We start from the raw sequence: 27,798 nt of genomic DNA on the forward strand, positions 1-27,798 counted from the left end.
CTCCATTTCACATGTGCAAACATAAATATATCATGTCACTCTACCATGTTTCACTCTTTCTTGGTTGTCATCCATTTTTTCTATATTCAAACAAAAAAAATCATGCTATAACCAAAGAAAATATTGGCAAATCGAACTAAAAAACAGAAACAGCTCTGAATTTTGTTATCGGGACTAAGGGTCCAAATTTCAAAAATTGAACTGGACAAAACCAAAACAGAATAAGTAGAAATAGAGCTTACAAACCCAAAGCCACAATCAATCAAAATTTCAAACCAAAACAATTTTGGATAAAACACATGACATATCGGTTGTATATCGGTTGTATGTAACCTAATGTATCAATAGCTATAACCTATTTAGATCATGAATACATCTCAAATCAAAATAAGTACAAAAATGAGAAATTTTTAAAATGCGAGAGATGGATAATCTTGGATTGAATGTAATGGAGTAGAACCTAAGAGATGTGCTAAGCTTGAATGGAGTAGACGTTGTGAGAAAGCTTGAATGAAACAAGAGTATGCTCTCATGTTTTGTTTGCTCTATTTTGTTAACTTCGCTAAAATGAAAAAGGGAAGGGAAAGGAAAAAGTCTAGGCATGAATACTTAAACAGAAGCATCCGAGTTTCAATCTCCGTAAGAATTTCAGACATTTGAATCCGAATTATTTTTAAATGTGTTTTTGCATGAAACTGAGATTGAAGCATGTCGAGACATATCGGAAATTCAATTTCTATATTTTATTAATGTGGATTCTAGAATTCACTTATTTTAACATTTAACATGAATAAAAGCTGAAGGCGAATAAGTGGTTGATTGACGGATTGAATATATCTAAAATGAATTGGACAATTGATAATTTATCTAGTACTTTAAAACAAAATTATTTGCTTCTCACTACCCATTCCAAGACGTTTTTGCTTCAAAATTGATTATTCAATCATGGAAAGGATCTTCTCCGGTGAACCTTTTCACCGCAGAGATTCCAGTGCACATCTCTTCCATTCAATCAAATATCTATACATTTGAATATAGATTGTTCCCGACTAACCGTTTGAAATATATATTTAGGTATAAACAAAAATTATACATTTTATTCACCCCTCAGCATGGTCACCAACACAACACCATTGTATAAAGACATGGACTGACCCAAGCATTGCATTTCAAAAGCTCAGCATGATGTACAGAATCAATTTGATGATTAATATTATTAATTATTTACAAGTTACATAAATACCTCTAAACTCCACGACATAAAACCTGAAGAAGGAAAATTAGGCCAAGACCTAGCACCAGATTTGAAGATCTTACAATGTAAAATGCTATACAACATCCTTGCAGGTAGTAGTAGTACCATCTTCCAAGAAAGCTAACTCTGATACCAGGGCAATATGATCGCTACCCCATTTCTGTTACACAGTTACGAAATGGAAAATTATACAACTAAATAATAAAACACATGTTTCAGGCAGCAGTGATAAGTAAAGATTAGTCCATTTCAATCATGAGGACTTGTGATCCACTTTTGAAACGATAACCTTATTACTACATCGACAATAAGAGCCTCTCACCCAAATATGGGCAACATCACCATTATGGTATAAACCTACCGAAACTTTCAAACAAAAACCATAAACTTAAGGTCTGTTTTGAAACACTTTTCAGTTTTAATTTTTAAAATTTGTTTTTCAAAACTATTTTTAAAAACTATTTTTAAAAAGAAAATTAACAAAAAATTTATTTGATAAATTAATTTTTTAAAACTGTTTTAAAAATATGAAACTGAAAAAACTTATTTGATAATCTAATTTTTTAATAGTATTTTAAGAAGAGAATAAAAATACATATTTTGTTATTTATTTTTAAAATCTATTTTATTGTATAAAATATTACAAACTTGAGAAAATTAATTGATATTTATTTGAATACAAATAATTGGATTAAATCAATTTTTAATTTTATAAATCACATAATACTTGTTTGATGAATACTTTTCTTTTAGTATGGAGGAGAAATCATTGTGTTAAAATATTAAATAATAAAACCAAAAATTAAAATTAAATTTAAATTTAAATAAATTATAAGAACATTAAAAAAAAAAGAAAAAAAAATAGTATTTATAAGATTTAACTATATAATATTTCAAAGTCGAAGAGATAAATTAAATGTTTTAGAAACCGTATTGGACCTGTCGATTGAACCGATCGAATCAAAAACCAAGGGGGTCATTGATATGGTTTGATTGGTGGATCCGATAAGCTATTAAATCAATGAGAATTGACCAAACCGGTCAAAATCGGTAAAAATTGAAGAACCGACGATTTTTAAAAATCGATAGATTACCGATTTAATAACTATACATTTTTTTCGTAGAGACTGGTTTACTCAACCGAATTATCTAGATTAATCTGGTTTAGTCATGCGGTTCGACCAATAAATTAGTGATTCAGTACTCTTATTGATTAGATGACCAATCTGATTTTCAAAATAGTGAATAAATTTATATGAAAGTGAATTTTTATTATTTTGAGTATTTAAAATAAAATTAAAAAATATAATAATAAGAAAAAAAAAACAAGTAAAATAATGGGATTGCACATTTAATAGAAAAAAAAGTTATATAGTAAAAATAATTAAGAAACACAAAAAAAAAATTAACTAAAATAAATAAACATATTTGGAAAGGTTACTTATACATAAAAAAAACATACATAAATAAAAAAAAATATCATACTCTTTCAAATACGTTTTTCTATTTTATTTTAAAAATATAAAAATTATTAAAATTACATTAATGCCATTATTGAAAATTATAAATTTTTTATGTTTTTTCTTCAAGTTTTATAATACTAAAAACTAAAAAATAAGAAGCAAAACACAACTAAACTGCTTCATTTTTTTGTTTTTAAAAATTGAAAAATAGAAAAGAATTTTTGAAAATACTTTTGCAAAACATTATATTCAAACAAGTTTTTAAATTTTAAATTTTCAAAAATTAAAGAAGAGTTTTTAAGATGCATTTCAAACAGGCCCTTATTCTTACCTTAGTTGGGTATCCTTGGGAGTTTTCCATGACATGTTTAGGTATTGGAGCAAGAACTCTGGTTGTTTGCAGACCTTCAGATCGCCTATGAGAAAGATCAAGGGAAAAATGTGAATTTTTGTCAACTTTGTTCAGTGTTAAGCATACAAAATGCACAATAGTTGCTTTTGAACACTAATTAATACTCCTTCTGATCCTTATTATAAGAAAATTTTCACTTTTATAATTATTCAATGTATCTAAAAAGTGAGTTTTTTCTAATATTTAGGACAGGAGGTAGTACTAACATATCCATCAGGTATGTAAATAGAAAAATCTTTAGGCAACTGCAATAACTTAAGCAATGAAATAGGTATCACAGGAGAGCAAAAGAGTTGTACAAAAACTTTAGAACTTAGTACGTACCAAATGTAGTCAACAGTGCCCAAGAAGCACTTGTTGTAGCTGGTTACTAAGGGTTCACCATTGGGGTCTCTAGTCCCTGAAGAGTTCTGCACATACGAAAGAATGCCGAGGTCAATGACATGAACATTAGAAAGCAGCAGTTTTAAATTAAATATGAAAATGCAGTTCTTTTAGATCTACCGTAGCTTCGGTGTATGTGCTCTTGAGCAGTAAAGGGTGCTCCAAGAATGTGCTCTCTGCATTTCCTGTTGCAGTTTCTATCTCAGCAGAGGTCCATGATGATGGATTATAAGTAGTTTGCTCTGCGAAAATAGATTTGAAAATCAGACTTGGAGATAAGTCATCCTTCACTTCATTGCTTTCTGCAGGCAGCATCGAGTCGTTAGAAGCAGAATCTAACACACAAAACTCATGATATTTGAAGAAATGATTTCCCAGATGGGTCAAGTTCAAGACCAATACCTTCTTCGGCATTATGTAAGGCATTTATGAAATCAATGGCATCTTCACCAATATTCCCACTGCTTACATCAGCTTTATGTATATCATCAATGGAAAAATTCTCTAGTTTTTCATTTACATGGTCATGCAAGTTGGAGTTTTCACTCAATGATTCTTGACTTGAAGTTGAGATAGCATCTGATATATGTTCTGTGCTTCCCATCCCGGTTGGGTCAGTTTGAACTGTCTCAAGAGCTGAAGGCGTTATAGGTGCGACGTCATGAATTTCATCATCATTTATATGATCAGTTGGGATTCTACCGATATTATTAGAAGGATTTGGCACTTCTTTCATGCCATCAACTTCACCAAAAACTGTATTATGGTCAACAGCCCCCTGAGTAACTTTTCCTGCACATGCATCACTCTCCCTACTACACTGCAGATTTGTCTGATTAGACATATCCAAAGCAGGACGGGAATTTTGATTTTCAGAACTGCTACTCTCACTGGTCGGATTCTGCATGTTTGACAAAGAACTATTTTGTTCAATTGTAACTCCCTTGTCACCTTCAGCGGATGTGGCCTGAACTGAACCATTAGCAAATCTTCTTTCCCTGCATTTATTCGGAAGATTTTAGCAGATATTGATTGTAAAAGGAAGAAATTTAACAAATTTCATCATGTAAACAAATCAAATGCAGAAGTCTACCTAGAATTAGGACCGTAAGTCCATGGTGCGCGAATTACAGCAGAAGCTTGCCCAGATATTTTATTCCTATCTATTCCAGATAAATCTAACTGTGATAATTAAAAAATATCATTTCTGCAGCTTCTTAGGTGTCAATCATTAGATTAACAAAGTAAAAATTAAAGGGTATACCTTTTGTTCTGCGATAAAGTTGTACAATGGACTCTGCAACAAGATAAAGAATGTTAATGCCATAGAGGCTGTTACCAAACTTTACAAACTGATACAGAAAAGGCGTAATAATAAAAAATAACCTTAGGGGTACAATTAAAATCCCCGCAGATAATAATAGGGGAATTATTCCAAAGTTGAGAAACAGCTTGAGCCTTATCCAGTAGGACTCTGACCTGCTTGAAGTAAATATGAAGCAAAAAGCAATTACAAGAATTAGAAATCACATGAAAGAGTCAGCTGTGATAAGCCGGTATTAGCAGTTCAAATACAGAAAGAATCAGAGTTAGATAAGATGTTGTCAGTGCATACCTGGCCAAGCTTAATTTCTCCTCTATTTGGATTGTAAAGCACATGGATGTTACAAACCACAACTTTACGGGAACCTGTCAAGCTGAAGAATGCTGCATTTATGTTATATATTGAGCAAACAAAGATATCCATCCTCCCTTCATAAAATATGAATGATGATTTTAAAAAATGAAAAGAAAAGTTTCCCTATAAGGCTATTAACACCTCAGTCATTAGAAGAAAAGTTGCATCCTAATACAATCAAGGCTCAATTAAAATTATCTCGTGACTTTGTGCACCATTCTAAAGCTTTGTGCCGGCAGTGTAAGATACTCTTGTGAACCTAGACACAGTCTCTTAAGTCTTAAACCTCATAAGATCACAGTTATGTTGACCTTAATTAAAACCACATTCTCCTGATAAATATTATATTTCTGTATGTATCAGTGGTATTCCTCAATATTTTGCAACAGTGTTTCTTTTCTTTTTGTGGGAGAGGTGAGCAGTTAGAGGGAGACATATCTTTCTTAAAGTGTGGCAGTTCTTTCATCCTTGGATGATGTGTGGATACTCTAAATGGTCACTGAATCTAGCTGGTACAGGAACTTATTGGGTTTGTACTCATTACTTTCATCCCATGATGATGCAGTTGTTTGAGTTCATTTGGCTCAAGCATAGCAATGGGCCAACATTACTCAAATACACATAAAACAGAACATTGGGTTACTTTGTTGTTTGGGTCGCTTTTAAATGAAACAAATACTACTTCACCCCTTTATAGAAGTTTAGTTATGTTATGTACAAAGAATTTTGTTGAAAACTTCAAGTTAGAACATTATGGACAGTGTTCATCTTAGGTTTCTTAGAAATATTTATGTATTGGTACCTGTGTCTCAGTTTTTAGCTCTGAAGCATGAGAATTTCTAAAATGTGAAGTACCCGAACTAGATTCCTACCCGGTACTGGTACACCAGTACATGTACTCCATTTTTTTTATTATTCTACTTCGAGTGAAATTTTCTCATATATGAATGTTGTTGATATTTGTAAATATAGTATTAAGAATATGTGTATATCGAATAGTCCCACATCGACTATATCATGTAATTAGTTATAATCTCTTTATATATAATAAAGTCTCCGTAGTGCTTTTCAAGACACACGGTTATTCAAATGTCTCTTAGTCTCCTAATTCAACATGGTATCTAGAGCCTGCTAAGAGGCAATTCTTTCTTCGCCGTGCTTTACCCGGTTGACCCACTGTCTTCCGGTGAATTATTATTATTATTATTATTTATTTTTTTTGCAAACCGTGTCATCACTCCGGTTTGCCTCTCACTTTTCAAAATTCTCCGGTTACCTTCCAGCAAAAGCGCCTCTTCCGATCCAGCCGCTCCCCACTTTTCATGGCAGAAACCTCCGCACGTGACAGCACCTCCGACGGTTGATCCCGACAATTTTTCCACCGCTCCACTCTCCATAGGGTAATTGTTTCAGATCCGATACTCATGGCTACTCCTCATAACTTTACGCCAAACTACGATGATTTCCTCAGGTGGTATCAAAATTATCAGAACTTAGATAGGGTAATTGTTTCAGATCCGATACTCATGGCTACTCCTCATAACTTTACGCCAAACTACGATGATTTCCTCAGGTGGTATCAAAATTATCAGAACTTAGATTCTACTGCTTCGGTAGCACACACTGGTAATTCATCTGCTTGTCTCTCTCAATCATCTTCTCTTGGATCTTGGATCCTTGATTCTGGTGCGTCTGATCATGTTACCGGTAATAAAAATCTTTTCTCTTCCCTCTCTACATCCGGTTTCTTACCTACTATAACTTCTGCCAATGGTTCTCAAACCCGATCTGAAGGGATTGGTTCTGTTCAAATTCTACCTTCTCTCTCTGTTACTTCTGTCCTCTATGTACCTAATTGTCCATTTAATTTACTCTCAGTCAGTCGTTTAACTCGTTCTCTTGATTGTAGTGTCACCTTCACTAACAATAATGTTATCCTGCAGGATCGGAGTTCGGGACGGACGATTGGTGTCGGATGTGAGTCTCAAGGCCTTTATTACCTCTCAGTGTCATCTCAGACATGCTCAGCCAAAGATTCTCCACTCACTATCCATGCTCAGTTAGGTCATCCCAGTCTTTCCAAACTACATAAGTTGGTGCCAAATTTATCAAAGGTATCTAATTTACATTGTGAGTCGTGTCAGCTAGGGAAACACACTCGTGGTCAGTTTCCCAATCGAGTCGATAAACGAGCTTCGTCCCCTTTTGCTTTAGTTCACACCGATGTTTGGGGTCCCTCGCGTACTGTCTCTACTCTTGAGTCTAGGTATTTTGTCACCTTTATTGATGATTTTTCACGTTGCACGTGGTTATTTTTAATGAAGAATAGGTCTGAATTATTTTCTATTTTTGAACAATTTTATCAAGAAATAAGAACTCAATTCGGTGTGTCTATCCGTACCTTAAGAAGTGATAATGCCCGTGAATATTTATCCCAATAATTTCAGAATTTTATGTCACGCAATGGTATTCTCCATCAAACATCTTGCCCTCACACACCTCAACAAAACGGGGTAGCCGAACGCAAAAATCGGCATCTTGTAGAAACCACTCGAACCCTACTTCTCCATGGTAATGTTCCACTTCGGTTTTGGGGGGATGCTGTGCTAACGGCATGTTACCTTATAAATCGCATGCCCTCATCTGTCCTTAACAATAAAATCCCTCATTCAATCCTTTTTCCCAATTCCCCACTTCACCCAATTCCTCCTCGAGTCTTCGGGTCCACATGTTTTGTACACAATCTCTCTCCTGGTCTTGATAAACTCTCAGCTCGATCACTAAAGTGTGTCTTTCTTGGTTATCATCGATCCCAAAAAGGTTATCGTTGTTATTCACATACTTTACAACGATACCTAGTATCGGCCGATGTTACCTTCTTCGAGTCGGTTCCATATTTCGAGTCCAGTCACGTAACTCCAGAACCCATTCAAGAAAGTACTCCCACACCTTTTCCGACAGTTGTTAATGTCCCGCCTGCCATTATCCCCCATCAGTCTAGGGCTCCTGACCCACCCACTTCTCGACCACTTCAAACATATCAGCGTCGTCACCCAACGTCTGTCGTTCCTGTCCCTGAAGTCATACCTGTCCCTGAAGTCATACCTGTCCCTGAAGTCATACCTGTCCCTGAAGTCATTGAAAACTCTCATCCGACGCCTCCGTCATCACCGGATCTGATCCTGCAACCTGAGTCCGATCTTCCAATTGCCCTTCGAAAAGGTATACGTCAAACACGAAATCCTTCTCCACATTATATTGATTTATGTTATCATCGTCTTTCCCCTTTGCAGTATACTTGTTTGTCTTCTTTGTCTTCTGTTTCTATTCCTAAAACTCCAGGTGAAGCATTATCTCACCCTGAGTGGAGGCAAGCAATGATTGATGAAATGTGTGCTCTTCAAAGCAGTGGTACCTGGGAACTGGTTCCTCTACCCCATGGGAAATCTTTAGTAGGTTGTCGTTGGCTTTATACAGTGAAGGTTGGTCCAGATGGTAAGATTGATCGATTTAAAGCTCGTTTGGTAGCCAAAGGATACACTCAGATTTTTGGATTGGATTATAGTGATACCTTTTCGCCTGTAGCCAAGATGGCATCTGTTAGACTTCTTCTAGCCATTGCAGCCATTCGACATTGGTCTCTTCATCAACTTGACATCAAAAATGCTTTTTTACATGGTGATCTTGAAGAGGAAGTATATATGGAGCACCCACCTGGATTTGTTGCTCAGGGGGAGTCATCGAATATGGTGTGTAGGTTACGCAGGTCTCTTTATGGTCTTAAGCAATCTCCGAGAGCTTGGTTCGGCAGATTCAGCACTGTAGTACAACAGTTTGGTATGATCCGTAGTGAAGCTGATCATTCTGTTTTTTATCGTCACTCAGCCCAAGGGTGTATTTATCTTATTGTGTATGTAGATGATATTGTCATAACTGGTAGTGATCAGCAGGGTATATTCCAGTTAAAGCAACATCTCTCGAATCAATTTCAGACAAAAGATCTTGGTAAACTTCGCTATTTCTTGGGTATTGAGGTAGCTCAATCTAAAGATGGTTTGGTGATTTCTCAGCGAAAATATGCTATGGATATTTTGGAAGAAACAGGTTTGTTGAATGCTAAACCAGCTGATACTCCTATGGATCCAAGTGTCAAACTACTACCCAATCAGGGGGAGCCTTTATCTGACTCAGGAAGGTATAGAAGATTGGTTGGAAAGTTGAATTATCTCACCGTCACTCGTCCAGACATTTCTTTTGCAGTTAGTGTCGTAAGTCAGTTCTTAAACTCCCCTTGTCAGGAACACATGGATGCTGTTATCCGGATTCTGAGATACATCAAATGTGCTCCAGGAAAAGGTCTAGTGTATGAAAATAAAGGACATACTCAGATAGTTGGATACTCTGATGCTGATTGGGCAGGGTCACCCATTGATAGACGATCCACCTCTGGGTATTGTGTACTTGTTGGAGGAAACCTTATATCCTGGAAAAGTAAGAAACAAAACGTAGTTGCAAGATCAAGCGCCGAGGCAGAGTATAGGGCCATGGCAATGGCAACATGTGAACTTATTTGGTTAAAACAGTTGCTCAAGGAACTTCAAATTAAAGAAGCAAGACCAATGACACTTATTTGTGATAATCAAGCCGCATTGCACATTGCTTCAAATCCAGTCTTCCATGAGAGGACCAAACATATTGAGATAGACTGTCACTTTATCAGAGAGAAAATTGAATCAGGTGACATCGTCACAAACTTTGTCAACTCTAATGATCAATTGGCAGACGTGCTCACAAAATCTCTGCGAAGTCCCAGAACTAATTATATATGTAACAAGCTTGGTGCATTTGACTTATATGCTCAAGCTTGAGGGGGAGTGTTGATATTTGTAAATATAGTATTAAGAATATGTGTATATCGAATAGTCCCACATCGACTATATCATGTAATTAGTTATAATCTCTTTATATATAATAAAGTCTCCGTAGTGCTTTTCAAGACACACGGTTATTCAAATGTCTCTTAGTCTCCTAATTCAACAAATGTAATAATATAAAGTTATTTAAGTATATCAGTTTCTTTGTTGTTGTAACTTAATAATTTTTTACTTTTTAAACTTCTATTGTGATGTTTTGCTTTGAACTGAACAATCTAACTCTCTCATGTTACATTATATAAAAAGATTCTCATAGATTTTATTGGCCTACCCATACCTTGATTTTTTTAAATGCCATACTTCACACCTAGCCCGTACCTATGCATCTAAGGTTTTTTTAAAATGTCACACCCTATACAACCACCTAGCTTCTTCCTTAATATGTCCCAGTAAACAATCAATAAAACTACATAGCTAAGAACTATTGTCAACCAATGAATGTAATTTTTCACCAGTTTAAACTTGATTATATAATCTATTGAATGTCTAGAACACAACTGTTTGTGCTTTGCTTCATACTATCTTAGTTTACCCACTAAGGTATATCCAACAATAGCAAGGCTGAGAGAACTTATTCAAAGAAACTACGTGAATGGTTTTTATAATTCAACACAACCACACACTGAGGTGTACTCCGGGCTTGAGGTGTGGACAGTGCAGAGCCCACCCAACCTTTTGCTGAATTTCAATTTTTTTATCTAGAGAAATGTGGGTAAAAAAGATCAAACTTCACCTGATACTATGTCATTAACCAACTATTGAAAGGCTTGAATTGTTTAGTGAAAACAAATGAATGGCATTTGCATCTAATAGAACCATAAAATTCGATTAGCCAACAGCATGGAGTAATTACCTGGGTGGGAGAGATCCATTTTGATTAATGAACTGTTCAATGGAGTCACGTAAGAAAGAAATACAAGCACATCAATAGAGTGGAGAAAAGTAAGATAACAGAAGATTTACAGTTTGTCTCAATAGAAATTGAAAAGGTCAAAAAAGGCCAGTATAGGAGATTTCATATACCTCTAGTACACATATTTGAGCAACATTGTCTCTAAGACCCAACTTATTGAACTCTATGCTTTCTTCATATAACAAATTGCACCTATGATAAAAAGCAGGATAAATAATAATATTTGTTAGAAGCACGGAATGAGAAAGATATGGAGTATCAACAAGATCAAGAATAAAAGTATAAAAGAAAATAGCCACAAATAACACCAAAGTTAATCAAGGTTTATGATAGGAACCGGTTCAGATTCAGATTATGAATAGAAAGAACACATATTATTGAATGTTCGAGAGATCCAGGGCTCTCCGAACTCTACAACAACATCAACCAAGCCTTATCCCACTAAGTGGGTCGGCTACATGAAACAAATCACGTCATAGTGTTATATTAAAGATCATGTTTCTATCCAACTTGTTAACCTCGAGCTCTTTCTCAATAGTTTCTCTTATAGTTTTTCTAGGTCTTTCTCTACCTCTACCTCAAGTTGTTTGACTGCGATGTATCTGATTTACTCTCCTTACAACAGAATCCACAAGTCTTCTCTCTACATGCTCAAACCACCTAAGTCTATTCCTAACACTATCTCTAATATTGTTATTTCTAATCTTATCTCGTCTAGTCTTATAACACATTCAATACAACATTCTCATCTCGGCTACACTTAGTTTATTCTTGTGTTGGTTTTTAATCACCCAACATTCTGTCTCGTACAACATAGCAAGTCTTACAATTGTTCGATAAAAATTTTCATTCAATTTTAGCGGTACTTTCATATCACAAAACATCTAAGGCCTTCCTCAATTTCAAACACCCAGTTTGAATTTGATGGTTAACAAATACTTTTATTTCTCCATTGTTTTGTTCAATGGACCCCAAATATTTAAACTGTGTAACTTGTGGTATTATATGATATCCAACTTTCACATCTAGCTAAGAAACACTTCTCTTTTTTGCTAAACTTACACTCCATATGTTCTCTCTAACTTCTACTTATGTGAAATCCATAAGTTTCTAAGTTTCATCTACAAGTATTCAACCTCTCATTTAAATGCTCCTTCGACTATTCAAGTAGGATTATTTCATCTACAAAAAACATACATCTCAGTGCTAACTCTTGGATATGTTCCATAAGTACATCCAAAACTAAAGTAAAAAGATAAGAGTTTAAGGTTGAACCTTGGTGCAATCCTATTTGTAAAAATACTGAACTATTCTGGAATGCTTGAGTGAAATTCTACTTAGCTCATATGCTTTTATACACACTAGAAATTAAATACAATGTGAGAGTTACAAGGAGACTCAATGTAATTTACTAAGTACATGAATGTAATTTACTAGGCATTTAGTTAGTTATTAATCTTTTGAACATATTTCAATTTATTTTATAATTCAAAGTTTCCAACACTATTGTCATGGGAAAATCGTTCATTTCTCCACCTTATGTCCGCACGCTAGTCGATACCCCCGCAACGATATCTTGGATAGTTCGAATATAGGCAATCCTCTCTTTTCTTCTTTAGGGCTTTCCACAAAATCTCTCTAGAACCTCTATCATATACCTTCTCCAAATCAAAGAAAATTAAGTGCAAGTCTTGTTAATCTATCTAATACCGCTTCATTATATGAAGTAAATAAATTGCTTCTATGGTCGACTCCCAATTCTAACTCCCACAAAATGACGTAACTCTCCCCAAATCCCCTATTGCTATTTATCGGTAACATACCTTATTTCCCTAACTAAATCCCCAACTAACCTAAAACTAACTAACTACAGTTGACCTATCAGTTTACTAGAGACTAGAGAGTACTAGTTACAATTTGTTAAGAAATAATTACTGAATGATCCCCAGGTATAGCTCATGTGGTTGACACTCCTGAAGGCGATGGTCCAGGGTCCAAACGCTACCTACTAACTACTAACATTTGTTTACAGAAAATTTACTAAATGAATTAAGGCTTCGATATAACAACTTGCTCGATTATTATATGATTGTAGATTAGTGCCCTATGATGCATTCTAAGTTTAATTTATTAAAATAATGTATAAGCCAAATATGGGAAGAAAAGCATGTGCATAATTTTTTCCAAAAGATACACAAAAACACTATGTGCACGAATAAAATGAATGTTGAGTCACTATCAAAGAAAATAAATCCCAGTTTAATAAGTAGCATCCAGAGAAAAGTATAGAGAACCTTGATGTTCGCCAAAAGATTGCACAACCATCAACTGGATTGCCCGTACGCATCTATAAGTGCGGAAATGCCGTTAGACTTCATAATGCAACAGAACCGTTCATTTTTCTTTGCAAAATAATTGATATAACAAATCCAAAATGAGAATAATTATATCAAAAGAAATAAAATAAAATACTATTGAAAGTGATTGATGCAGAAGAAAGGTTACTTCACTTTACAACTTGCAGAATATTGAGAGAAATGGAAATGTTGCAAATCTATCAGTATATGATACACCCATTTATGCAAACATGCTTTCTCAAGTAAAGTTCTTTGTTTAAATAGCTAATGTCAGCATTTCTACTCCCAAAAATGACAGAAATCTATAAGCCAAATGAAAGGGACGTTCATATATTTATGACGAAATATTATGTAACATTTTTCACAAAGTGGGGTTGGCTGCATGGGTGGTCAATTAACACTAGAAAGTTCAGGCAAGTATTAGTTCCAAAAATATATCATTGATAGTTTGATAATCACATAGGCATAAAATGATGTCATCTTTAAAAAGTTCAAAGTAGAAATAAAGCCCTGAGTAAGAGAAAAATTATACTTATAAAAAGTGGCATGGGCAGCACTGAACAAAAAAAAAATACAGTAGGAATACTTATGTTATGTAGCCTTCAAAGATAAAGCTCTTCAAACCAACCTTCCAGATGCCTCTGTATCCTTTAAACTTTAAATCCTCCACCAACTCATCAAATTTATCAACCTCCTGGAAGTAATAATAGAATAAGATCAAAACAATTAATCAGATTTTACAAGTGCAGTATCCATGAAAATAACATAATTATAAAAGACTCATGATATGATCAGCAAAGAAGGCATGAAAAAAATTCCAAACACAGAAATCTTGCTGAGATGTTAATGCAAATAAAAAATCTGTTTGAAAAACTAATATAAAGTACTTTTTGGAAAATGAAGTAAAATATGTGATGAGATGCAAAATTCCAAATCTTATACCAACAATTATAAGTGAAGAATCTCTCTTGCAATATATCATTCTCATATGTATTCCTACTGCACAGTACAACAACTATAATTCATCTTGTAATTATTAAACAAGACAAACCAAATTTTACAACAGTTAGCATTGTAGCATAATATGAAAAAGATTGGTAACCTGAAAACACATGATTTCGGCATACCACAAGCCAAACCAAAATTTTACGTGTTACAGTGTATGGTCACAGTCAGCTTATATAGCATATTTGGGCAAGAAGTTAACATTGTGGCATAATCTGAAACAGATCGGTTACCTGAAAACACATGATATCGGCAGACCACAAGCCAAGCTCAGAAATAATTTTACTCTTTCTCCACTTCCAGTCCAACATGTAAGAAGGTATGTGATAATAAAGTTTTCTCCAGTGGTCCATAGCAAGGTAATCGGCCAATATATTATAGGAAAGGACTTTAAACCTTTCTGTTGAGAATAGAAAACACAATCACAAGGCAAAGCTAAATTAGTCGGATGATGTATTGATAGAATCTAAAACAATAAATCATGAGCAACAAAGAGTGAGAAGGTGGAGTAATGATAAACAGTCAATCTCAAACCTATCGTCCTCTCACTCGCCAAATCATCAGAGCTTTGCACTTTAGACATACTTCTAGTAAAAGATTGAAATGTTGAACCTAGTTTTCTTCTTACCACCCTCATCTTTTCAATATGTTTCCCTAAGTAGTAGATCAAGCTCCTACTTTGGACATATTTCTAGTAAAATATTTAAATGTTGAACCTCATCATTGTTCTTACCACCCTCGTTTTTCAATTAAACTCGTGTGCTCCAATAAGCAATAGCATCACAAATTCAAAAGTGTCATTTTCCAAACCATGTATCTGGAATATTGTTTTCAATTGTCATTTTATTTCTTGAATTAATGCCTAAATGCACGTGGTTGGTCCTTGATATTGATAAGTTTACAACTCACATTAACATGAACAATGTAAATTAGCAACATTATGAACTCAGACTGCTAAAAATCCTCATCAACCTAAACCCTAAGTTTTGAACTGAAGTCATAAAAAACCACTTGGTACAAAAGTGAAGTTACCACAATGAGGAGGTGCCGGCGTCAAAGCAAGCTCCCACTCTCGATGATCCTGAGGCTTTGGGCGAAAATTCTGTGGCGGACGAAATTCACGTCGGTGATCATACGGCTGCCGAAAGTGCGGCGGCTGATGAGGATAAGGACGAGGCCTTGGATTGTATGACTGATTCTGATACTGAGGCGGTAGATGAGGCCTTGGATTGAAAGACTGATTCTGATATTGAGGCGGTGGATGAGCATTGTAAGGTGGATTCTGATAATAAAACAGTGGCGGACGAAACCTAGGATCGTGAGGTGGATTCTGATAGTACTGCGTTTGGTTCGCAGAGCTTCTTCTCTCTCCTTGCCGGATTGCCGAATTGGCGTCGCGGACTGACTGTAAGTGATCGTCTCCAGTAACGAACTGGTCTCTACCGCCGGAATACGAGCGGCCGGAGTATCCTCTACCGTGACCTCGGTGCTGCAAAATTTGAAGAAGAAAATAATTAATGTTAATAAAGAGTGTTAAACTTTCAGAGTGGATTTATGTGTTGTTACTATGAACACGTAAGTGTATTGGAGAAGAAGAGAGAATACATAAGGACGTGAAGACATTTCGGCGGTGGAGAAGGAGGCGTCGGTGGCGGCAAGGAAATTCGTAGTCGGAGTGCGTCGCATTGTGAGGGAGTGAAACCGTGAGAGTAGAAGGAGAGCGCGTGAGAAAGATGCTGGCGCGTTTTTGCACGCTCGTTGAGGTGACGCGTGAGGGCTACACGAATCTTAATTGGGCTGAGGCCCAACAAATTTGGCTGTTACTTTTTGCACATCCCATTTCTAAGATTTAACATGCAGGGGTGTGAACCAAACTGGTTCACAAGAACCACTTTTATAATATGATGCACCTATTCTAAAAGCACATGTTATTTGGTTTAAAAAGTAGCCTATATCCATTTTATTAAAACCACAAAAACTAATATCTACTTTTTAAAATCAATATATGAATGGTTAGTCCACTTTTCAAATATATTGTACTAAACATTCGAAAAAGTCATAAATATTATTTTTTATGATAAGATAAAAAAATCCACATTAATTCTTTTTTCTTGAACAGAACTTTGTGTTTAAACTCATGGTCTCATAATAATGTGTTTAGTGTCTCCTTTCGCATTCAACATAATATAGTAAATACTTTTTGATAGGTTAAAATTATATGATTAGTGAGTTATTATTTTTGCATCTTTACATAACTTAATTCGTTCATTAGACTCATATGTTTCTTCTAAGAAATCTCTTCCGTAAAATGAAAGAGAATATGGGTGGAATCATGAAAATGATAACTATAAAATATTATACAAAGAGAAAGATTGAGAGATAACAATTTCTTGAGAAGGTGAAACAAAAAAGAATTTTATATATATATATATATATATATATATATATATATATATATATATATATATATATATATATATATATATATATATATATATATATATATATATATATATATATATATATATATATATATATATATATATATATATATTCAATTTTAATTTTTTATATTGAAATTTGAAACTTTTTTTTTACAATTTCTTAACATTTCTTCTTTGCCGACGAATAGTGATTGATTTCAAAAGCGGTTGGATAGAGTTAAGAAGTTGTTGGATTGAAACTAAGTTTTAGTTGAAACAAGTTTGAGGGAAATTTGGTCCAAACAAAAACTGGTTTTTTTAGTGCAAACCGATTATTAACCAAATCGATCCAAAGATAAACCAGTTTTAAAAAAATAAACCGGTTTTGGCAAAGTGATTTTAAAAACCAAATTAATCCATATATTTGGTTCAATTTGATTTGGGTTTTGAATCATACGTGTAACACCCCGATAAAAATAAGGTAATTATTTAAATTAAGTTAATAGTATATTTATTAATTTAATTAAATAATTGGATTATTATTGGAATATTATTGGGATTATTATTATTGGATTATTATTATTATTATTGGAATAAAAGTTGGAATTAGAAAAGGTCCCATTTGGTAAAAAGAGGTTTTCACGTGAAAACAGAAAAACGACTCAAAAGTGGAAAAGGGAAAAAGGGCAAAGAGCCAGAGAACAAGGGTTGAAGAGAGGAAGAGCTCGAAGCTAAAGGATTGCCGGATTAACTCAGGTAAGGGGGGGTTTATCGTCGTTTGATGGGTATTATGGGATAACATGTAATGGGTAGTGATAAACCATTGATTTGAATCTAATTGGAATGATGCATGATGAAATTGTGAACTTTTGGACAAACAAAATTTGGGTTATAATTGAAGGAAATTCGTAGGAATTGGATGTAATAATGTTAGAATTGGTGAAATCGAATAGGGTATGATTCGTGTTAGATGATATGAACGATTAATGTGAAAAATTGGATTGTAGGAGGTTGGAATTGGGAGATCTCTTAGCAGAGAAAACCATAGCAGATCTGGAAATCTGGTTTCTGGTCATACGCGTATGGCACTAGGCAATACGCGTATGAGATGGTCTGGTACGCGTATGGCACTAGGCAATACGCGTATGGATGAGGAAGATGATGTTTTGAACGTGGTTTGGTCTCTGTTGGTACGCGTATGGGGAAGTGGTACGCGTAGCATACGCGTATGAGATAGGTGATACGCGTATGGGATTGGCTGAGAAATGGGCCATACGCGTATGGGACTAGGCAATACGCGTATGGGCAGGATTGTGATTTTTCTGTGCTGTTGTTGTGCAGTTCTTTGGTTGTTCAGCTGAGTAATGTAATTTAGCTGATGTATGATAGAGTAGGGATCATTTCCCGTTGTTTTGAGTAGTATAGGTATTAGTAGAGTGTGCTAATGCTGTGATTGATTATGTGGTATGACATGATATGATTATGTGGTGAATATGTTGATGATGTATGATGATATGCATAATGTTGTGAATGTATCTATCATGTATAAAATTATGGCTGGACTGTTTATGGCTTAGAGTGTGAGCATATGTCCATTGTGGATGATTGTTAATGTTTGCATGACTAAGTGATTTAGCTTGCATATTGTGGCCTTTATGGTGGTAGCTAATTCCCATGGTGAGGAATTAGTGAGTTAGTATTGTGGATTGTTGTTGATGTTTGCATGCTAGGTGATTAGCGTGCATAGCATAGCCCTTGGGGTGGTAGCTAATTCCCATGGTGAGGAATTAGTGAGTGAGTCACTAGGTCTCAAATGAGTGGGACTAGTGAGCTTGGTAGCCGTATCTGGATTTGATCGGTGAGGTTGAACTATATGTTCACGAATAGTCGGTACCGCATGCATGGAGTCTCATTGCATAATGTATGTATGTATGGCGTATAATATGAATGGATGTATTCCAATATTATACGTGTTGTTTGGTGATTGTGTTGAGTATGATTTTGGAATTGATATTGCCGTTACTGATTGTGTGATCTGATTAGGGTGATTGAATGTGTTAACTTACTTAACATTACATGATAATTTATAATGCTTATTATATCGATTGAGGAACTCACCCTTACAACTATGTTTCAGGTAACGAGCAGTGATTGAGTAGAAGCTAGTCCTTGGAGTCTAGTGTAGTTCCTTAGTGGGTCATGCTCTGGTAGATGTAACATCGGGACGGGATGTTTTACTTGTTTTTCATTGATGATTGTTGAACAAGTCTACATGTAATGTGTTACATGTTTAGCATTGTTGTTAGACTTTATCCGCTGCGAATTATGCAAATGTTTTATTTTGATTAAATAAATGAGCATGACAGGATATTTTGGAAAACGGTGTGAAGTGTTAAGTGTGACACCCTTTAATTGCATATCTACTCTGATTTATGTTTTGATGTTTTAATTTAAATTTGGGGTATTTTAGAAGGGTGTTACATTAGTGGTATCAGAGCATAGTTGGTCGAGTCGAGTCGTAATTATTCTGTTTCCCTGTACGTGATAGGTGTTGTGTAACCCTATCAGTACTTATTGTTTTAGCTTGTTGGGTTTTCATAATAGAATGGCTGGAAGAGGTAGAGATGATGCTGCGATTGCTGAGGCTCTGGGTATGCTAGCTGGAGTACTTGGAGGGAACCCGAATGTTGTGGGAATGGGAGCTGCTCGTCAACTGAGTGAGTTCCAGAAGAACAATCCTCCAATGTTCAAGGGAGCATACGATCCAGATGGTGCTCAGAAGTGGTTGAAGGAGATCGAGAGGATCTTCCGAGTGACTGAGTGTGCCGATAACCAGAAGGTCAGGTTCGGTACGCATATGCTGTCAGAAGAAGCAGATGATTGGTGGGTTGCTACCTGCACTGAGTTGGAATCTGCTGGGAATGCTGAGATCACTTGGGCTGTGTTCAGAGAGAGATTCCTGAGGAAGTACTTTCCAGAGGATGTCAGAGGAAAGAAAGAGATTGAGTTCTTAGAATTGAAGCAGGGCAACCGGTCTGTTACTGAGTATGTTGCTAAGTTCACAGAGCTGTCGAAGTATTACACTCCCTATAACGAGGCTACTGGGGAATTTTCAAAATGTGTGAAGTTTGAGAACGGGTTACGTCCCGAGATCAAGCAGGCTATTGGGTATCAGCGGATTAGGGTGTTTTCTGACCTGGTGGACTGTTGCAGGATTTTTGAACAGGATACCAAGGCCAGAGCGGAGAGCTATCAGCAGAGGGTTGATAGGAAAGGCAAGAATCAGAATGATCGTGGGAAACCGTATGCAACTGGCAAAGGTTTCCAGAGACAGAGTGGGATGAAGAGGCCTAGTGGGGGAGACTCCAGTGCCCCTGCTAAGTGTTTCAGATGTGGTCAGGCTAGACATCGTATCCATGAGTGTACCAGTAATGAGAAGAAGTGTTTCAAGTGTGGAAAAGGTGGTCACTTGGCTGCAGAGTGCCGGTCGAAGACTGTGACTTGTTTCAACTGTGGAGAGGTGGGTCATATCAGTCCACAGTGTCCTAAGCCGAAGAAAGAGAACCAGTCGGGAGGCAAGGTCTTTGCTCTATCGGGTTCTGAGACTTCTGCAGATGATCGTTTGATCCGAGGTACGTGTTATATTAATGGCCTTCCTCTTGTAGCTATTATTGACACCGGTGCGACTCATTCCTTTATATCTTTGGATTGTGCTGTGAAACTTAAACTAGAGATATCTGAGATGCTTGGAAGTATGGTGATTGATACTCCTGCGAAGGGTTCAGTGACTGCTACTTCAGTTTGTTTGAATTGTCCTTTGAGTATTTTTGGTAGAGACTTTAGGATGGACCTAGTGTGTCTTCCACTAGTGCAGATTGATGTTATCCTGGGTATGAACTGGTTGGTGTTTAACCGAGTTTCTATCAATTGTTTTAATAAGACTGTGATCTTTCCTGATATTGAGGAAGGAAAGAGTTTGTTTCTATCAGCAAGGCAGGTGAATGAGGCAGTAGCAGATGGGGCCGAGTTGTTTATGCTGTTAGCGACTTTGGAGGCTAAAGATAAACTGGTGATTTGCGATCTAGCCGTGGTGTGTGATTTTCCTGATGTGTTTCCTGAAGAAGTGAATGAATTACCGCCAGAGCGTGAAGTTGAGTTCTCGATTGATTTGGTACCTGGTACTAGGCCGATATCGATGGCTCCGTACCGTATGTCTGCTGTTGAGTTAGCTGAATTGAAGAGTCAGTTGGAAGATCTGTTGGATAAGAAATTTATTCGTCCGAGTGTGTCACCGTGGGGTGCACCAGTGTTATTAGTTAAAAAGAAAGAAGGTACTATGAGGTTGTGTGTGGACTACAGGCAACTGAATAAAGTGACGATCAAGAATCAGTATCCTTTGCCGAGGATTGATGATTTGATGGATCAGTTGGTTGGTGCGAGTGTGTTCAGCAAAATAGATTTGAGATCGGGATATCATCAGATACGTGTGAAAACTGAGGATATTCAGAAGACTGCTTTCAGAACAAGGTATGGACATTATGAGTATTCTGTAATGCCTTTTGGTGTGACGAATGCGCCTGGAGTATTTATGGAGTATATGAACAGGATTTTCCATCCGTACCTGGACAAGTTTGTTGTGGTGTTTATTGACGATATTTTGGTGTATTCGAAATCTGAAGAAGAGCATGCTGAACATTTGAGAGTGGTTTTAGGAGTTCTACGAGAAAAGAAGTTATTTGCTAAACTGTCTAAGTGTGAATTTTGGTTAGAAGAGGTTAGTTTTCTTGGTCATGTGATTTCAAGAGGTAGTGTTGCTGTTGATCCTTCTAAGATAGAAGCGGTATCTAAGTGGGAAGCTCCGAAGTCAGTTTCTGAGATAAGGAGTTTTCTTGGACTTGCAGGTTATTATAGGAAATTCATTGAGGGATTTTCTAAGTTGGCGTTACCGTTGACGATGTTGACTAGAAAGGGGCAAGCGTTTGTTTGGGACTCAAAATGTGAAGAAGGTTTCCAAGAGTTAAAGAGAAGGTTAACTACTGCTCCTATTCTGATATTACCAAGTCCATCGGAACCATTTGAGGTTTACTGTGATGCTTCATTGTTGGGTTTAGGTGGTGTTTTGATGCAGAATAAGCAGGTTGTAGCTTATGCTTCGAGACAACTGAAGGTTCATGAGAGGAACTATCCGACACACGATTTAGAGTTGGCAGCTGTGGTATTTGTTCTGAAGTTATGGAGGCATTACTTGTACGGGTCAAGATTTGAGGTTTTCAGTGATCATAAAAGTTTAAAGTATTTGTTTGATCAGAAAGAGCTGAATATGAGACAGAGGAGATGGTTAGAGTTTCTGAAGGATTATGATTTTGGTTTGAATTACCATCCGGGTAAAGCAAACGTAGTGGCTGATGCATTGAGTCGGAAATCATTGCATATGTTTATGTTAATGGTTAAGGAATTGGATTTAATTGAGCAGTTTAGAGACTTGAGCTTGGTGTGTGAGAGTACTCACAATAGTGTTAAATTGGGAATGTTGAAGTTAACGAGTGGTATTCTGGATGAGATTAGAGAGGGTCAGAAATCCGATGTGCTTTTGGTTGATAAGTTGACTCTAGTGAATCAAGGTCAAGGTGGTGAATTCAGAGTTGATGAGAATGGTGTTTTGAGATTTGGTAATCGGGTGTGTATTCCGGATGTTACCGAACTTAAGAAGAGTATTCTTGAGGAAGGACATCGTAGTGGCTTGAGTATTCATCCTGGAGCTACGAAGATGTATCATGATTTGAAAAAGTTATTTTGGTGGCCGGGAATGAAAAGAGAAATTGCGAATTTTGTTTATTCTTGTTTGACTTGTCAGAAGTCAAAGATTGAGCATCAGAAGCCGTCTGGGCTAATGCAACCGTTGGCTATTCCAGAGTGGAAGTGGGATAGTATCAGTATGGATTTTGTTTCTGGTTTACCGAGGACAAGTAAGAATTTTGAAGCTATTTGGGTGATTGTTGACAGATTGACAAAATCGGCTCATTTCATTCCGATCAGAATGGATTATCCGTTAGAGAGATTAGCCGAGTTGTATATTGAGAAGATTGTAAGTTTGCATGGTATTCCGTCGAGTATTGTTTCGGACAGAGATCCTAGATTTACATCGAAGTTCTGGGAAGGTTTGCAAAGGGCTTTGGGAACTAAGCTGAGATTGAGTTCTGCATATCATCCACAGACTGATGGTCAGACTGAGTGGACGATTCAATCACTGGAGGATCTTTTGAGGGCTTGTGTTTTGGAAAAAGGAGGTGCTTGGGATTGTTATTTACCTTTGATTGAGTTTACCTACAACAATAGTTTTCATTCGAGCATTGGTATGGCACCGTTTGAAGCTTTGTATGGTAGGAGATGTCGGACACCTTTATGTTGGTATGAGTCCGGTGAGAGTGTTGTGGTTGGACCGGAGATTGTTCAACAAACTACGGAAAAGATTAAGATGATTCAGGAGAAGATGAGGATTGCTCAGAGTCGTCAGAAGAGTTATCACGACAAGAGGAGGAAGTCACTTGAGTTTCAAGAGGGAGATCATGTGTTTCTTCGTGTTACTCCGATAACTGGGGTTGGTCGAGCTTTGAAGTCGAAGAAGTTGACACCTCGATTTATTGGTCCTTATCAGATTTTGGAGAGGATAGGGGAGGTAGCCTATCGTATCGCTTTACCGCCGTCACTTGCGAATTTGCATGAGGTTTTTCATGTGTCTCAGTTGAGGAGGTACATTCCTGATCCGTCGCATGTAGTCCAAGTGGATGATGTACAGGTGAGAGATAACCTGACTGTTGAAACATCACCTATGAGGATCGAGGATCGAGAGTTGAAGCAGTTGCGGGGTAAAGAGATTGCCTTGGTGAAGGTAGCTTGGGGAGGACCAGCAGGTGGCAATGTGACTTGGGAACTTGAGAGTCAGATGAAGGAGTCTTATCCTGAGTTGTTCGCTTGAGGTATGTTTTCGAGGACGAAAACTCTTTTAGTGGGGGAGAGTTGTAACACCCCGATAAAAATAAGGTAATTATTTAAATTAAGTTAATAGTATATTTATTAATTTAATTAAATAATTGGATTATTATTGGAATATTATTGAGATTATTATTATTGGATTATTATTATTATTATTGGAATAAAAGTTGGAATTAGAAAAGGTCCCATTTGGTAAAAAGAGGTTTTCACGTGAAAACAGAAAAACGACTCAAAAGTGGAAAAGGGAAAAAGGGCAAAGAGCCAGAGAACAAGGGTTGAAGAGAGGAAGAGCTCGAAGCTAAAGGATTGCCGGATTAACTCAGGTAAGGGGGGGTTTATCGTCGTTTGATGGGTATTATGGGATAACATGTAATGGGTAGTGATAAACCATTGATTTGAATCTAATTGGAATGATGCATGATGAAATTGTGAACTTTTGGACGAACGAAATTTGGGTTATAATTGAAGGAAATTCGTAGGAATTGGATGTAATAATGTTAGAATTGGTGAAATCGAATAGGGTATGATTCGTGTTAGATGATATGAACGATTAATGTGAAAAATTGGATTGTAGGAGGTTGGAATTGGGAGATCTCTTAGCAGAGAAAACCATAGCAGATCTGGAAATCTGGTTTCTGGTCATACGCGTATGGCACTAGGCAATACGCGTATGAGATGGTCTGGTACGCGTATGGCACTAGGCAATACGCGTATGGATGAGGAAGATGATGTTTTGAACGTGGTTTGGTCTCTGTTGGTACGCGTATGGGGAAGTGGTACGCGTAGCATACGCGTATGAGATAGGTGATACGCGTATGGGATTGGCTGAGAAATGGGCCATACGCGTATGGGACTAGGCAATACGCGTATGGGCAGGATTGTGATTTTTCTGTGCTGTTGTTGTGCAGTTCTTTGGTTGTTCAGCTGAGTAATGTAATTTAGCTGATGTATGATAGAGTAGGGATCATTTCCCGTTGTTTTGAGTAGTATAGGTATTAGTAGAGTGTGCTAATGCTGTGATTGATTATGTGGTATGACATGATATGATTATGTGGTGAATATGTTGATGATGTATGATGATATGCATAATGTTGTGAATGTATCTATCATATATAAAATTATGGCTGGACTGTTTATGGCTTAGAGTGTGAGCATATGTCCATTGTGGATGATTGTTGATGTTTGCATGACTAAGTGATTTAGCTTGCATATTGTGGCCTTTATGGTGGTAGCTAATTCCCATGGTGAGGAATTAGTGAGTTAGTATTGTGGATTGTTGTTGATGTTTGCATGCTAGGTGATTAGCGTGCATAGCATAGCCCTTGGGGTGGTAGATAATTCCCATGGTGAGGAATTAGTGAGTGAGTCACTAGGTCTCAAATGAGTGGGACTAGTGAGCTTGGTAGCCGTATCTGGATTTGATCGGTGAGGTTGAACTATATGTTCACGAATAGTCGGTACCGCATGCATGGAGTCTCATTGCATAATGTATGTATGTATGGCGTATAATATGAATGGATGTATTCCAATATTATACGTGTTGTTTGGTGATTGTGTTGAGTATGATTTTGGAATTGATATTGCCGTTACTGATTGTGTGATCTGATTAGGGTGATTGAATGTGTTAACTTACTTAACATTACATGATAATTTATAATGCTTATTATATCGATTGAGGAACTCACCCTTACAACTATGTTTCAGGTAACGAGCAGTGATTGAGTAGAAGCTAGTCCTTGGAGTCTAGTGTAGTTCCTTAGTGGGTCATGCTCTGGTAGATGTAACATCGGGACGGGATGTTTTACTTGTTTTTCATTGATGATTGTTGAACAAGTCTACATGTAATGTGTTACATGTTTAGCATTGTTGTTAGACTTTATCCGCTGCGAATTATGCAAATGTTTTATTTTGATTAAATAAATGAGCATGACAGGATATTTTGGAAAACGGTGTGAAGTGTTAAGTGTGACACCCTTTAATTGCATATCTACTCTGATTTATGTTTTGATGTTTTAATTTAAATTTGGGGTATTTTAGAAGGGTGTTACAATACGCACCTTACATGCAACCCCATCGTTATATCTGACTCCCCTACAATATGTGTGCTTTTACCGTTATACTCTAATTTAAAATTATTGGTTTTTCATAAAGTATGAGTAAATATCAGAAATTTCAAAACTGCACCAGCAATTTTGAAAAAATATATAAAAATATCAAAATTTTTGAAATTTCCATTTAAAATCATGAGTATTTACTAGAAATTTCGAAATTTTTGATATAAATGTATTAGTTTTTATTGAAAATTTCAAATTTTCTAGTATTTTATGACATGAACTTTTTTCAAAATATCAGTATTAGTTCAAAGATTCCAGACTTTTTAATAAAAAAACTGGTATAATTTAATACTAACAATTTTAAAATAAACTATCAGAAATTTATAGTGAACTATTAGAAATTTCATTTGCTCTTTTTGACCCAACTTTGTTCATGAGCAGTTTTGAAATTAATAAAACATGTGGGGGTGCCAAATTTGATTTTTGGGTGGCAAGTTAAATTATCTTGTTTCTTGTATGCCCTTTTTCGATATTATTTTTTTGGGAATTTCTTATACTCTAAGGGATGGAAAAGCACCCTGAATAAATTCAAAATTGTCTCCAAGTGAAAAGAATTCAAAAGTGTATTTTTGGATGGACCTTTTTCACACCAAAACACTTCCTAAGTGAGTCTCACCATATATTTTTGCCAAAATTTAGTTCGGAAATGTATTTTCATATTCACCATATATGCACTCCATGCATTACTAACTGAAACACACTCATTTTGACAAAAAATGATTCAGAGTTGCATCTTCTTATTCACACCAGGCAGAATTCAGAGATGCATTTATGTATTCGCACCAGACAATAATTTTTGACATTGTTTGGGATATACATTAATGTAATTGAAGACGTGGTATAGCTATATTATCATATTTAATTTATATAAACTAGTAAAGGACTCGTGCGTTCGCACGGGTCGCGCAAGTGCAATAATTTATTTTAAAAAAATTAAAATATAATATATTTTTTTGTTTTTTTATATGTATATATATATATATATATATATATATATATATATATATATATATATATATATATATATATATATATATATATATATATATATATATATATATATATATGGTTGGATCAACGTACACAAATTTATTGCATAAGAGTTTTTTTTTAATGTAATGGATGTTAAATGATCAATAAATGAGTTCAAAAAATTTCCACAAATAACTTTTTCCAGTTTGGGACATAATAAAGTAAAACATTATTAATTTATAGTAATATAATTTGCTTAATTTTTTTGTATACTATATTAAGGAAATAATCAAAAAATATAATACAAAAATATTTTTACAATTTATTGGTATATTGATATATAATAAACATTCCATTGTTAATGTTATGAATAAACATTCCATTTATCATTGAGATTTTGGACATAAGAAATAAAAATATATTTATTTAGTAATGGATGAAATTTTCCAATCTGTTACTAATTTGAGGTATAAAAGCGCAAATATTAACCTTCATAATAAATGATTATTTAACCAAAATACATAAACCATGTAAAAGAAATACCAGAATCTCATTTGTGTTAAAATATAGTAATGAATACTACCAAATGTTAAAATTAATTGCAATTGATACAGTAAGGTTTAATGCAACAAAAGATATTGAAACAAAAGGTTCACAATTTTAGTTAAAATTGTGAGAAATAAGTCCAGCAACAAAAATGATTTAACTTCGTACAATTCTTTGGTCCTTAAAAAACTGGGTTTATACAAAACTTTCATTACCCTGTAAAAAACAATTACATCCATATAAACAAATGTTAAAACATAATGTATATTTTATACAACTCATTCAATAAAATTCTAATAATAAACAACGACATTTGTTGATATAATATAACTAATGAAAAACTTACGTT

General features: G+C 35.6%; 1 protein-coding gene across 1 annotated transcript; it reads right to left on the reverse strand.

Moving 5' to 3' along the window:
* Positions 1-1,077: 1,077 nt before the first annotated feature.
* LOC127091484 (carbon catabolite repressor protein 4 homolog 6) lies at positions 1,078-16,159 on the reverse strand. Its single transcript, XM_051030133.1, has 16 exons — positions 16,007-16,159; positions 15,434-15,890; positions 14,635-14,801; positions 14,025-14,090; positions 13,334-13,386; positions 11,150-11,231; positions 10,980-11,011; positions 5,130-5,211; positions 4,901-4,993; positions 4,779-4,811; positions 4,608-4,696; positions 3,917-4,512; positions 3,635-3,816; positions 3,455-3,540; positions 3,050-3,134; positions 1,078-1,415 (listed from the first exon to the last, which is right to left on the reverse strand). The coding sequence occupies exons 1-16, from the start codon at positions 16,085-16,087 to the stop codon at positions 1,329-1,331; spliced, it is 2,271 nt and encodes a 756-aa protein (XP_050886090.1). The 5' UTR covers positions 16,088-16,159; the 3' UTR covers positions 1,078-1,328.
* Between the last annotated feature and the right edge of the window lie 11,639 nt (positions 16,160-27,798).

Source organism: Lathyrus oleraceus, chromosome 6 (genome assembly GCF_024323335.1).
Source record: "Lathyrus oleraceus cultivar Zhongwan6 chromosome 6, CAAS_Psat_ZW6_1.0, whole genome shotgun sequence".
Classification (NCBI taxonomy): domain Eukaryota; kingdom Viridiplantae; phylum Streptophyta; class Magnoliopsida; order Fabales; family Fabaceae; genus Lathyrus; species Lathyrus oleraceus.